The sequence below is a fragment of the Cricetulus griseus genome, chromosome 5 (assembly GCF_003668045.3).
Source record: "Cricetulus griseus strain 17A/GY chromosome 5, alternate assembly CriGri-PICRH-1.0, whole genome shotgun sequence".
Classification (NCBI taxonomy): Eukaryota; Metazoa; Chordata; class Mammalia; order Rodentia; family Cricetidae; genus Cricetulus; species Cricetulus griseus.
In genome coordinates, this window is record NC_048598.1 from 63322265 (window position 1) to 63335140 (window position 12876).

Here is a 12876-nt window from a genome sequence, read left to right on the forward strand (position 1 = left end):
GAGGCCGCGCGGCCGCACACCACGGCGCATGCGCACTCGCCCCTCCCACCCGGAACCGGAAGTAGGAGCGATCGCGGCCTGGGGCCTGGCCTGGCCGGGGCGTCGGCAGCGGCGGCCATCTTGGCTACCCGCGGAAAGGCAGTGTTGAGGGGAAGAAGTTGTAGGGTGGGGGCGGGAGTGAGGAGGAGGAGGGCCGAGAGCGCGGAGGGGTGGAGGAGGAGGCCACGGCGGGGCAGGGCGGGGACAGCCTGCCGGCCGGCCAGCCTGCCGGGCTTGCGGAAGTACTATCCTGCTGCTCACTCGCTACTGCACGGGCTCCCCACAGCTCCCTCCCTTCCTCCCTCAGGACCGAGGGCGGCCCAGGCCAGTGCATGGTCAGCTAGCTCCCGTCTCCAAACCCGGCGTCTAGCAGCACGGAACGGACGGCGGCGGCGGGCGAGGAGGAAGATGGCGGGACGGCTGCCGGCCTGTGTGGTGGACTGTGGCACGGGGTACGGAGGGTCTTCTGGGTGGGGAAACTGAGCCTGGGGACAGCCCGGAGGAGGGAGATGAATGGGGTGAGCCTGCCAGACTGGCAAGGGGTGGTGCCGGGAGCCTCCCTGGTCGGATCGTCTCAATCTCTTGGGACGAAGATCTTTTCAGGCCCTTCCCTCCAGAGAAGGCCGTCCGGCCCACCTGGTGTTCCCCTTCTCTCCCTTTCCTGCCTGCGATCTTGGGGACTCACGGGGGACCGCCAGACATAGGATCAAGGAAAAAAAGAGAAGCGCCCCTTGCAGGTTTTGCAAGATCGTTGTGACAACCCTCAATCTCTAGGGCGTGTGGGTGGGGAGAGGGACGAACCGGGCTGTGAAAATGGAAAGCTAGAATGGGGGCTTTTGCAGGGGACCCACGCGCCGCCTATTTTCTACCCCACACCCGGTCTTAGCCATCTCCCACTACCCAGTGAACCAAGTCACATTCCAGTTCCAGCGAGGAGGATCTCATGGGGTTATTGCTCTTGCCTCAAAAAAAGTCCCTTAGTGAGCAAGCGCGCTGCAACTTCCTTAGTTTTGTCAAAGCCGCTTCCTGCTTTCCGTCTTTTATAGCCTTATAAGGTAGTTTTTCGTCTCTAACGTTAACACGTCTTATTAGAACTTTCAAAATTAAGCAGGTTGCAAAAAGAGTGGATTATGAGTGCTAGGTATCAGTGTGTTTGAATTAAAAAAAAATGTTCTTGTGCCCACGGAGGGAAGCCGAGAGGGAAGAGAAGGGACGCACCCTGGAAACTAAACTAAGCGTTTACGTTCGTTTTGTGACAGTATATTGAAAGCCGAAAGGAGGCATCGAGGTATAAAGGAATGTGTTTGATTTAAAGCAATTGTTTCTGATGGTCGTGTGGTTGATTAAATTGGCTTTAAAGTGGTAGTTTTTGTATTAATGGAATTTTTAGGGAGTTACAACTTGCTCTGTGTAGTCACTTAGAAGACTTTAGTTTTGATGTTCTGGGTTGAAATACTTTGTGGAGGAAGACGCCTGTTCTGATCTCTAATCCTCAGATACATCAGTGGTTTTGAGGACAGTTGCCAGCCTTTTTCATCCTATTCACTATACCACACTAATTTAAAAGATGCCTTCCCCTACACTAGTCTGTGCAAATCCCTCCAATCTTAAGTCTCCTGCCTTTATTTCTAACATGCTGCCCAGACAGCCGGAAACAACGGATATCTTAATATTTTTTTTTCTTGGAAAACACTAGCTTAGTCTTGGAATTTCTATGTATTTTCTTAGTTGACAAACTATTAAAGTTAGATTTTCTTCCAATCCAGTCTCATTCCCCTGAAGTCTTTATATATGCATATTTAAGTTTATCCTTCCAAAGTTTAATTAGTGAATAGATGGATGTCAGGGACATTTTTAAAATTAGAATTGGCCAGAGTGAATAGGACTTTTCAAGTATCTTGTATTGAAGTTGCAGATACTTCATGCTTTAGAAATCATTGTCAGTAAAACATGTAGTCAATGACCACCTTATAAATAATGCTGGACAGCTTAAGTAGGATGTTTCTTTTTATGTATTTATTTCCCTCTTTTGAAATGCAGTTTTGGTTATTTTTGAATGAGTAGTATTGGGTAGGTCATTGAACTAAGCTGTCCCTAAATGACTTTTTTTTCCTCCTGAAAGGGTAACCTTGAATTAAGAGCACACTCCACTCCAAGTAACCAGGAGGAGTGGTACAATTTCTGTGTAGGCAATTTCTGTCTAATATCTCAATTACTAAGTCATTACATTGCTGCATTGATCTCCCTTTACAAGGAGAAGTTAGCTGGACATTCGTTTATGATTAAGGATAGAACTGATTAAAGTCATCTTCTCTATTCAGTATTTTTTCCTTTGATCACAACCTGAATTTTGCTTCTCGAAAGGATTTTTGTGTGGTATCCCTCTACCCCCAGCCCCCAAATTGAGTATTAAATATTAGTTTAGAAAGTCATACCTTGAGTTTTATTAGGAAAGTCCTCTCCCAGTGCAGGATAATTAGCATGTGCAAGAATGACTAACAGGGACTTTTACATCTAAGTAACTTCCACAAATGTAAAAGGTGCACATTTAGTTTGTGTTCCTCCCATCCCCCATGTTTTCGATATTACTTTCACCTCTTAGGTCTCTGTCATTACTCTTATAGAGTAAGTGAAACACTTAAGGTTACCCATCCCATCTCATTAGGCAAAAAGTGGTAGTCTGTTAAACTTGATGGTGGTCTTAGAAGCTGTAAGAGTTAGGACATATGAAGTTTAATTCCAGAACTTTAAATTAGGAATCCTCAGCATAATTCATCATTATGACCCAGGTTCAAGTCACGAAGTACTTTTCAAATGCCTAGAGAATTAAGAAATAAATAATGGCCGGGCAGTGGTGGCACACGCCTTTAATCCCAACACTCGGGAGGCAGAGGCAGGCAGATCTCTGTGAGTTCGAGACCATCCTGGTCTATAAGAGCTAGTTCCAGGACAGCCTCCAAAGCCACGGAGAAACCCTGTCTCCAAAAAAAAAAAAAGAAAGAAAGGAAGGAAGGAAGGAAGGAAGGAAGGAAGGAAGGAAGAAAGAAATACTTCCTTCGGAGCCATACCATGTCAACATACCTTTCTGGTCTGTATTGGCAAAGTATTGTAGAATAAATTCCTGCTCAGAAAGCTGGTTGCTTCAAAACACAATGTAGGGAGGGCTTGACAGTGTAGCTTAGGGTAGAATGCCTCAGCATGCACAAGACCCTGTTTCAAACCCCAGTCAAACAGACTGAGGGGCAGTGATAAGAAAAACAAATTTTAAACATTAAAAGGATGAAATGCCTAGCTAAGTAAAGTTATCCTAAGTGAGCTTTTGCATAGTTTCACTAATTTCTGTAACATTGCATTATAAACTTTATTTTTTCTTTTCATGTATTTTTTTTTCCTACTGAGAAATTGCTTTATCAGGTTATATCCACTGATTAAATGACAGGTTAATATACAGTCTTATTGTACAAGTCTTGGATATATTTAAATAAAGTACAGAATTTCTCAACTCTGTATTTTTTTAGAGCAGTCTTACTGTAAGCACAAATATTTTTGTTGTCATTGGTAAAAGTAGGGCCTTTATAATTCATCCTGTGATCAAATCCTAGAAGTTAGTTAGTAAAGATGAGTTTGAGAACAGTGAGAAGCCATGGATGGGTGAAAGCATACTTAAGAAGTCCACCTTTTTTGCTTGTATTCTGTTCATAATGTGGTAATAGTATAGAAGGCAGAACATTTGTAATCTCTTGATAACAAAGATTCTTTAAAATTCTTATTCTTGATTACTTGCATATGTGGTATACGGTAACAGATACAAGGCTGTTGAGAAGACAGGTTCTTAAGACTCTCCTTTAATGTTAATCTCTTCGTGTTACCTCTACTCACTTTACGATGTGTAGTATAGTGACCTTTCTGGGTTGATTGTTAAGTACAGCTTAGAATTTGCATTTTTAAGAACAGAAGGGAAAGGGTGATGGTGAATCCAGTGGCCAGGGTTTTAATTTGTTCTATCTTATTTAGCTTGTGACAGTTCTTTTTGCTCTTTACAAGTGAGAAAACAGAATAATACCTTTAATACTATTTAGTAAGGAGGTGGTGGAGTAGCTGCTTGAACTAAGTTCTGTATTACAGCCCATGGGGTTCTTTGAGCCCCCTTCCAGAGAACTATATACATCATTCTTTCTGTTAGTAAAATTAATTCAACTTAATTCTTGTTTACAGTAATATTGCAAAAATAATCCTAGCCATATGAATTTGATTCAGTTAGTGAAATCTTGTTGTTTTTCTATAGATTTTCCCCTGAATGTTTGAATTTCTTCCTTGTTACTTAAAAAAAAAAAAAGGACTGGAGTTTCTCAGGAAATAGCTAGTGTTTAGTAAGAGCCATGTGCAAGCCTGTGCTGAATGCTGTGTATCAGCTCCTCACCTTTTCCCTTCTCCTTGAGCAGCATTGTTTGTATTATGTAGACAAAAAACTTAAGCTCCAGGAGGTTAAATCACTTGCCTAAGTTACACTAACATGGAACCCGAAGATCAGCCACTTATAGTTTTTAATCATTTCAGTATTTTGGGTTGGGAAAGGATTAATTTATTCAACAGTCACTTGAGGATGGTTGAGGTTTACTTTATACTTCCCAGGAGGCCAGATTCTTACAATTATGGTAAAATATCTAATACAGACTGCCCTCATGAATTGTAATCCTAACACTAAGAATTAAAGGTGGTGGATAAAGGCAGGGTTCTTTCAGTTTTTGTTTTGTTTTGTTTTTAATAATCTCACTGAGTAGTGGAAATCACTATGTAACTCAGGCTGCCCTTGAACTTGCAGTGATTCTTTTGCCTTGGTTTCCTGAGTGCTGGGTTTACTGTTATGAGCCACCACAACCAGTTGATACTGGCAGTTAATCAAATGTTAGATATGTGCTTTTTAGATAGTAATAGCTGTTTTCCAGGTTTAAAGGAAAGTGGTGATTGTGGTCAGGAAGTCAAGCAAGCTGTAATGATTCTCAGATTTGAACGATCCTTTCAAGGAGCTGGGTAGATGAAGCATAGGAGACCGTTTTTTTACCAAGGGAAGGAAGGAAAGATGTGTTTGTGCACATTGCTGATGGGACGAGTGGCTGCTTGTCTTGTACTGCTTGCCTCCTTCATGAGTTTTGGGCTGTTTGATAACATAATGTAAATTTAGATTTTGCAATTCGAACCAACATTTATTCAACACCTACTGTGTGCCAGGTTTTATATGTCAGCAAAACTTCGCTTGCAAAAGACTTATACTTGGTAGGGAATCCAAATTCCCAAGAAGAGTAAGTAATATGCTGAAAACATGGCTTTCAGTACATTTACTGAGTGGAATGCAGTAGGACTGCATGTAGGAGAGTGAGGTCAAGCAACAGGGTTTAGGTGTATAGAAGCAACTCTGATCTGTACTGAGAGATCTCCTGTTTTTAGCAGTGAATGAATGTGAACAGGACTTAGGAGTATGGCTTTGCTTTGTTCTTTATTTTGTTGATTTTTTTTTAATGCTGAGTCCCATGTAGCCCAGGTAGCCTTGCACTGTTTGTCTCCACCTCTAGAGCAAACACCAAGGTGATGGCATCAGAAATACTCTGTGTGGAGTCTTAAAGATTGGGCCTTCCAATGAGCATTTGTTTCAGTGGGCCTCCTAGATGAGTCTATTCTTGGTTGTTGAGACCAAGCCTCACAAGCTTCCAACCAGTGTGGAGCTCACTTTGTGGCTCAACTCAGGGCAGTTTTCCTATCTCAATTTCCCAAGAATGGAGATTGCAGGTATGAGCCAGCATGCCCTGTTTCCTAAATGATTGACTCTTAAGCAGCCTACTCAACACCAGCTGTTGCTGTTGTCTATACCTTCATTTTCACAGTTGCATTGTTTCTTTACGACTTGCAAGGGCTCTGGTCAAATGTAATATAAGCCCTGCTACAGAAGACCCTGTTTGCTTTGGATACTTCCAATTCAGAAGGTCTTATTTTCTCCCTTATGGTTTAGCAATTGTAATTGTCTTCCTTATTTATTTTTATAATCCCTAAAAATGGTTTCTCACACAGGACTTGCACATAGTGAGAACACAGTATGTTGCAATTATAATCATCAGTTAGCTCCCTCTTTTTTTTAATTAACGTTTTTAAGGAAAAGAACATCATGTTTTGTGTTTATTTTCTTATCTCACACAGACCTTGGCCTGTTTGCTGTTTGCTGGGTGCAGTCAGTACAGGTTTTGATTATTTAAGAGGAGGGAAGGTGGTTTGGAGTTAGGATTGTAGATTGATAAATGAGGATTTCAAGATTGTGACCTTGAGTGATTAGGACAGTATGGGAGTTAGCCTTTGTTTTATTAACATTTATTTTTTGGGGTGTGGGTATAGAGATCAGAAGACAACTTTGAAGAGCTGGTTTTCTCCTTTTACCATGTGGACCCTGGGGATGAAACACCATGTGGCTAGGCTTGGCAGCAAGAACTTCTACCCACTGGGCCATCTCTTCTGCCCAGGAATTAATTTTAAGAACCTTTAAATTTGGGAGTCATAGAGGTGGCTCAGTGGGTGAAGGCACTTGAACCTAGCCTGACAGCATGCACTAAATAAATAGTAAAAGACCAAAACAGTAAAATTGGAATAGTTGTATTTGTGATGCTGTTCTGTAGCTAGAAATGTCTTTGAGGAATGAGAAATAAAGGGACTTCCTTAAGTCAGATAGATATTCAGCCATTGTGATAGCAGTTTGCAGACTGAAGCTGATGAAATGAATGAGAATTCAAAAAGAAAAGAACAAAAAGATTGAGTTGCAGTGCTTCTAGATACACTGTGTGAAACAGCTTCTGGAATGTCATGATGGGAGCGAGGGAGCCAGCAAGTCAGCCAGTGCATGTGGCTTATGAGTCATCAGTCTATTTCATCCTATTTTCTAAGAGGCAAGCTTTTTAATATCTCAAAGTTGTGTTAACACCCCTTGTCCAGCAGTCCTGCTCCTTAACAAGTGAAATAGTTAAAATGTTGTCCTGGAGGCAGAAGTGTGGAATGGCTAAAATGTAGCTTCAAGCAGTATTTCCTGCAATAGAATTCCACTAGTTAATAAAAGCATTCAGAGCTCTCTGTAATTCTGTTGGAACGTGTTAGGGTTTTAATGACACTACCTGTCTGTAATAGCCATATGCATAAAGAAGCAAGAACAAAACAGTTAAGTGCTAACAACACTACAAAATGTTCACTGTCACTCACCAAACCCTTAGAATATTCATGAATTAACCAGTGCAAGATAGGTGATGTTTTAAAATTGATCCTTTAGAATAAGATAGGGATGAGTGTTTGGTTGTTGTATGTGTGGGCCATTACACCATAATACACAGAAAAAGACATTCCATAATCACTGGAGTATAAAAGACAGACATCTTCATGTTCTCAAAAGGCATTTTTGTGAAATTTTAATGATTTTTGTTTGTTTGTTTCAGAGCTTTTTTGTTTTTTGTTTTTTTTGTCCCAAATCATTTCTGATTCATTGCCTTAAATTGAGTTCATTTGCTTTTTCACACCTGTTCCTTGAAACCAGTAAAGGAGTAGCAATGAGTTTGTGTATTGTGTGTGTTCTTTTACCCTTTCTTATAGTTTCTACTTTAACAGGTATTTGAGTATGTTGAGGTGTTGTGATGCTGACCATTCCATCATTTTCTTCCTAAATGCCTTTGTTTTCTTTTTAAAAGACAATTTATTTCAGTTCCACTTTCTAACAAGCCACAGCATTATGCATTGGCCTTCATGAAAGTACAGTACTCTTAATCCCAGCACTTGGGAGTCAGAGGCAGGCGGATTTCTGTGAGTTGTTGACCAGCCTGGTCTACAGAGCTAGTTCAGGACAGCCTCGAAAGCCACAGAAAGAAAAAAAAAGGGGGGGGGGGAGAAAAGAAAGTATAGTACTCTTGAGAAAGGGTGTCTTTATTTCTTCTTGAGTGTTCAGTATGAACAAAGGGTTTCCAAGAGAAAGGATAGCAATCCTGAAAGGGGATTTAGGATACAAAAGATCTTACAATTTAGGCTTGATTTTAGACTGAAAATGTAAACTCTGTTTTTGGTATTTGTCTGAAATAGAAAACAAATACATGCTTATATAAGTTTTAGAAATTATTTTAAGTAAATACAATGTATTATAAGCACTTTTAGGAACCAATTACTTTGTGTTACTTTCGTAAATTAATGATTTTTTTTAGAATTTAAGTGAAGTACCTAATGATTCACATAGAATTAATTATAGAACTGAGCACTTCTGGGGTCTTTTCTAGAAACACAAAGCCCAGTGCTACAAAGGAGAGAGGTGTGTGTAATGGTGAGAGCAAGCATGGACTAATTGAGTGGGTGTAGGAAAGCCTTAGAGCTGCCCCCCCACACACACCTTGACACACTTCCACCAACAAGGCCACACCTTCTCTTGAGGCTGTTCTCATTCAGATGACCACAGATGCTGATGAGTTGTGTAAATCAGCTATTTCAAGGTCCTTTATAATTTGTTCTTTTTTTTTTTCTTTAGATAGTTGTTACTCTTTCAGAAACCCTACAGAAGTGGGTAGGATGCATTTTAAAGATACAGGATCATGATGTATTGAGAAGCTCTAGAGCAGTGGTTCTCAACCTTCCTGATGCTGTGGTTCCTCATCTTGTGGAGACCCACAGCCATAAAATATTTTATTGCTACGTCATAAATGTAATTTTGCTACTGTTATGAATTTTAATGTAAATATTTGATGTGCAGGATAATGTGAGACCCCTGTGAAAGGGCCTTTTGATCCCAGAAGGTCACAACCCACACAAGTTGAGAACCAGTCATTTAGAGTTTGAGGACCATTGTGTAGTCCTTCCAGAGACTGCCCCTAGTGGGAATATACTCTGTTCAGTTAGGGGTTAGAGTTTTAATTCAGATAAGAGAATTCTTCTTAAGCATCCATCCTTTAAAAATCATTTATCTTTATAACTACTAAATTCAGTATAAACATGAAGTTGTAGGATAATTATATGTGTGGTCCATTTCAATATTCTGAGAATAAATATTGTATCTAAAGGACATGTTCACATTGCAAAATAATTTTAGATAATTCATTTAAGAAAATAATTTCTACTATAGTTAAATGTCTAAAGGAAAGTGACTATTTCTGCAGTTTGAAAGTGAGTATCCACTGTGCATTGAAACTGGTGAGTCTAAAGTGGTGGTACACACCTGTAATCCCAGCCCTGGGAGAGGCATGAGGGTTAGGAGTATGAGTTTGTCCTTGGCTACATAGTGAGTTTTAAGGCTAGCCTGGGGACATATAAGACCCTATCAGTCCTTATTGTTAGAAACCATGTGAAACAAACTAAAATGAATAGTGGAACTTAGGAAAATAAATTTCTCTGAAAAGGGAAAACTTAACTAAAGAACTCACTATTTGGCTCTGAAATGATTGTATAGGTTAAATAAAACCAGTTATTAGAAAGTAGGAGTAGGTTACTCTCTCTGGAGTACATGACATATTTGGGTATATTTTATCTAAACACACTAAAGTTCTAATAAAGACATGAATGTTTACTGTTTAAAAGTCTTTACAATTTTGTTTTATAATAAAAGGGTAATAGTGACAGCAAATAATTAGTAATGACTGATTTTTTTTTTTGTGCCTAGAACACCTTTCAAAGGCAATGTAATCTGTTGTACAGACTTTGGAAAATTGTCTTTTAGAGCTTTTTCTCCTGCTGTAGTTTTTATTGTGAGAGTGGAAGTATTCCTTGACTGCCCTTGTCAGTATGTGTGAATGATCCTGCTCTTCTTGTTTCAGGGTCCATTTCCATAAGGGAAATAATTTGAAAGACATTGAGTTTTTAAAAAGGGGAGATGGGGCTGGGTGGTGGTGATGAACACCTTTAATTCCAGCACTCAGGAGTCAGATGCAGATGGATCTCCATGTTGGAGGCCATCCTGGTCTGCCGAGCTAGTTCCAGGACATCCAGGGCTACGCAGAGAAACCTTCTGTCTCGAAAAACCAAAAAGTGGGGATGGGGTAAAAATTGATAGGAAGACAAAAAAGAATCAAAAGAAACATACCTTAGTCCCACTGTAGACATTTTGGATACAGTAACATTAGTGGAATTATTGAGTGCAGAAGCAAAGAAGGGAGATCGGGACAGCAGGAGACCTAAGTCGAGTCCTCAGTTGCCCTCAGGATTCAAAATTCTGATCAGAGTATCTGGAATTAGACCATGTATTATTGGAGAATTTGTACCAGATGTGTGATGGGATAGTATTCTTTTCCTCCTATACAAGATAGTTTTGCCTCCTACCAAAACTTAATTCTCAGCGGTGGTTCTTGTTGATTGGGATTAGAAATTAGATTCTGGAGGGGGAAAAATAAAGCACTCCCTACCGTGGAAAAGATAGAGAAAGAAGACTAAGTATACCATGCTTTCTATATGCCAGACACTGCCCTAATTATTTTTCATATGCTAAATTATCATAGACTTACACTCTGTTCTAGTGTGAACTGCTTGGCAGAAACCAGGTATGTTAGGTGTGTTGTGTAAAGGCTTACATACAACTGAGTAGTTTTAGCATAGTCACCAGGTAATAAGATCATTATCACCATCAGCTGAGGACATTTTCCTCACTCTGTGCTCATTAGCAACCACATTCTGTTCCCTCTGCCTGAGCTCAACTCTTGGTATACATTGATCCACTTTCTGTCTTTATGGATTTGCCAACTTATAGGATTTCACAGAAATCGAAGCATACAATTTGTAGTCTTTTGTGATTGGCTTTCATGGGGGAGGTATTTTCTGCTGAATCTGTGCTGCTTATTATGATAATGGACAGGTATTACCTTAGGGATTGGGAAGACAATCTTGGAAGAGATTTCGAATGGATAGAGAGGTCTGGAGGACAAGTCATTTGGGAAGGAAATGCTCACTGATTTCTTATAAAGTGCTGTCTTGTGGTGATATATATTACTTATGATCTAATAAAGCCACTGAAGATCAGAATGCAAAGCTAGCCACAGCCTTAGAAGCAGGGTAGTGGTAGCACATACCTTTAATCCCAGGACTCAGGAGACAGAGGCAGATGGATCTCTGAGTTCAAGGCCAACTGGGGCTACATGCGAGTGAACCAATATAAAAGACCAACAGAGCTATGCCTTTAGTCCCAGCACTAGAGAGGTATAAGATGAGCAGGGTTTCAATCTTGGACATTCAGTCTCCAGTCATGTGGAGAACAGGACCCTCCCCCCTCCCCCGCCTTGGTAGAGGTAAGAGCTTTCTGGTGGCTTGGCTGCTTGGCTGCTCTGATCTTCAGCTTGAACCCCACCTAATATATGACTCTTGACTTTTATTATTGGTGCTACACTGTCTATTGTTACTTTGGGATAAATCTGCAGACCTCTTTCATTTCCAGTTGGATATTCAGTTCTTAAAACTGTATACAATGATTTATGCTATGCAAGGGTAGAAGCAGGTTCTCATAGGCTTCTTTCAGCTACTAAGAAATTTTAGAAAATGGGTTTCACAGAATCTGGGATGAAGATTTTCCATTCTAATGTGCTGTGACCTTCCTTGTGTTTGTGTGTTTCGCTGTCTGTGCTTTAAAAGTTGTGAAATGCTGAGAGAAAGAAAACAATAGTGTTGTTTTTGACTCCCTCTCTCCCATTACTCGATCATTGTGATACTGAGGATTGAACCCAAGGCATGGTTTGTACTATACAACTCCATTATCACTGAGGTTCACTCCCAGCTCTTTACAAACTTGGTTTGGGGATAAGTGGAGCTTGGGTAACAGGTCCATACCACCACCCATGTCCTGCCCTTTCTCCCTTTTGTAGACTGCAGAGTCATCCACTGTGTTCAGAGTAGTAGTATAGTTGCTGTTCTTGGGCTTTTATCACAGCCTTCATCCTTTTTAAAATGTGGTTCGTATTCCCATTAAGTGCTTTCATATTTATAATCTATTGGTATATTCTAGTATCTTATTTGTTGTAAGGTGTTTTTGAAAGCAAAAGCACATACAGACTACTGTCTTAAGTAAAAGAACTCTGTCAACTTCCTGGTTCAGCAGTTATTAGAGCACTGACTGGTCTTCCAGAGGACCTGGGTTCAATGCCCAGCGTGCACATGGTGGCTCACAACCATCTGTAGCTACAGTTCTAGGGGAACCAACACCCTTACACAGGCTTGCATACAGGCAAAACACAGTGCACATAAAAATAAAAATAAGTAATTAAAAAAGTTAAATGTTTCCCAAAAGAATGATTTTTCCCTTTATTTTTAGTATATATATAAGGTGTGTAAATATTGCTGTAAGCACACTATATGCGATGATTCCCACAGAGTAACTTATCCATTCTATAGCACATAGTTACATTCTATTTTTATGTGTGATACCTTAAGCAAATTTCAAATATGCAATACATTGCTATTAGCCATAGTTACCATGCTGTTCTTTTAAGTAATTACTCTAAATAATTATTCTTATAATTATTTTTATATTATTTAGTAATTATTCTTATAATTGAAAGTTTGTATCTATCAGCATGTTTCGATTCCTTTCATCTCCCAGTCCTAAACAACATTCTTTGTTTCTTTAAAAATGACTTTGATGTGGTGCGGTGGTAGTGCATGCTCTTAATCCCAGCACTCGAAAGGCAGAAACTGGCAGATCTTTGTGAGTTCTAGACCAACCTGGTCTGCAAGAGCTAGTTCCAGGACAGCCTTCAAAGCCACAGAGACCCTATCTCGAAAAACTCCCATCAAACAACAACAAAATGACTTTCATATTCCATAAATCTTTATCTTTTATCTTCAGTAATTTGACTGTGA

At 40.0% G+C, this 12876-nt stretch overlaps 1 protein-coding gene across 1 annotated transcript in view; it reads left to right on the forward strand.

Moving 5' to 3' along the window:
- The first annotated feature begins 241 nt into the window (after positions 1-241).
- The window catches only part of Actr3 (actin related protein 3), a 42083-nt gene continuing 29448 nt past the window's right edge, over positions 242-12876 (forward strand). Inside the window, exon 1 of the mRNA XM_027417777.2 lies at positions 242-491. Within this exon, the coding sequence (XP_027273578.1) occupies positions 448-491 (44 nt within the window). The 5' untranslated portion in view covers positions 242-447. The remainder of the gene's footprint in view (positions 492-12876) is intronic.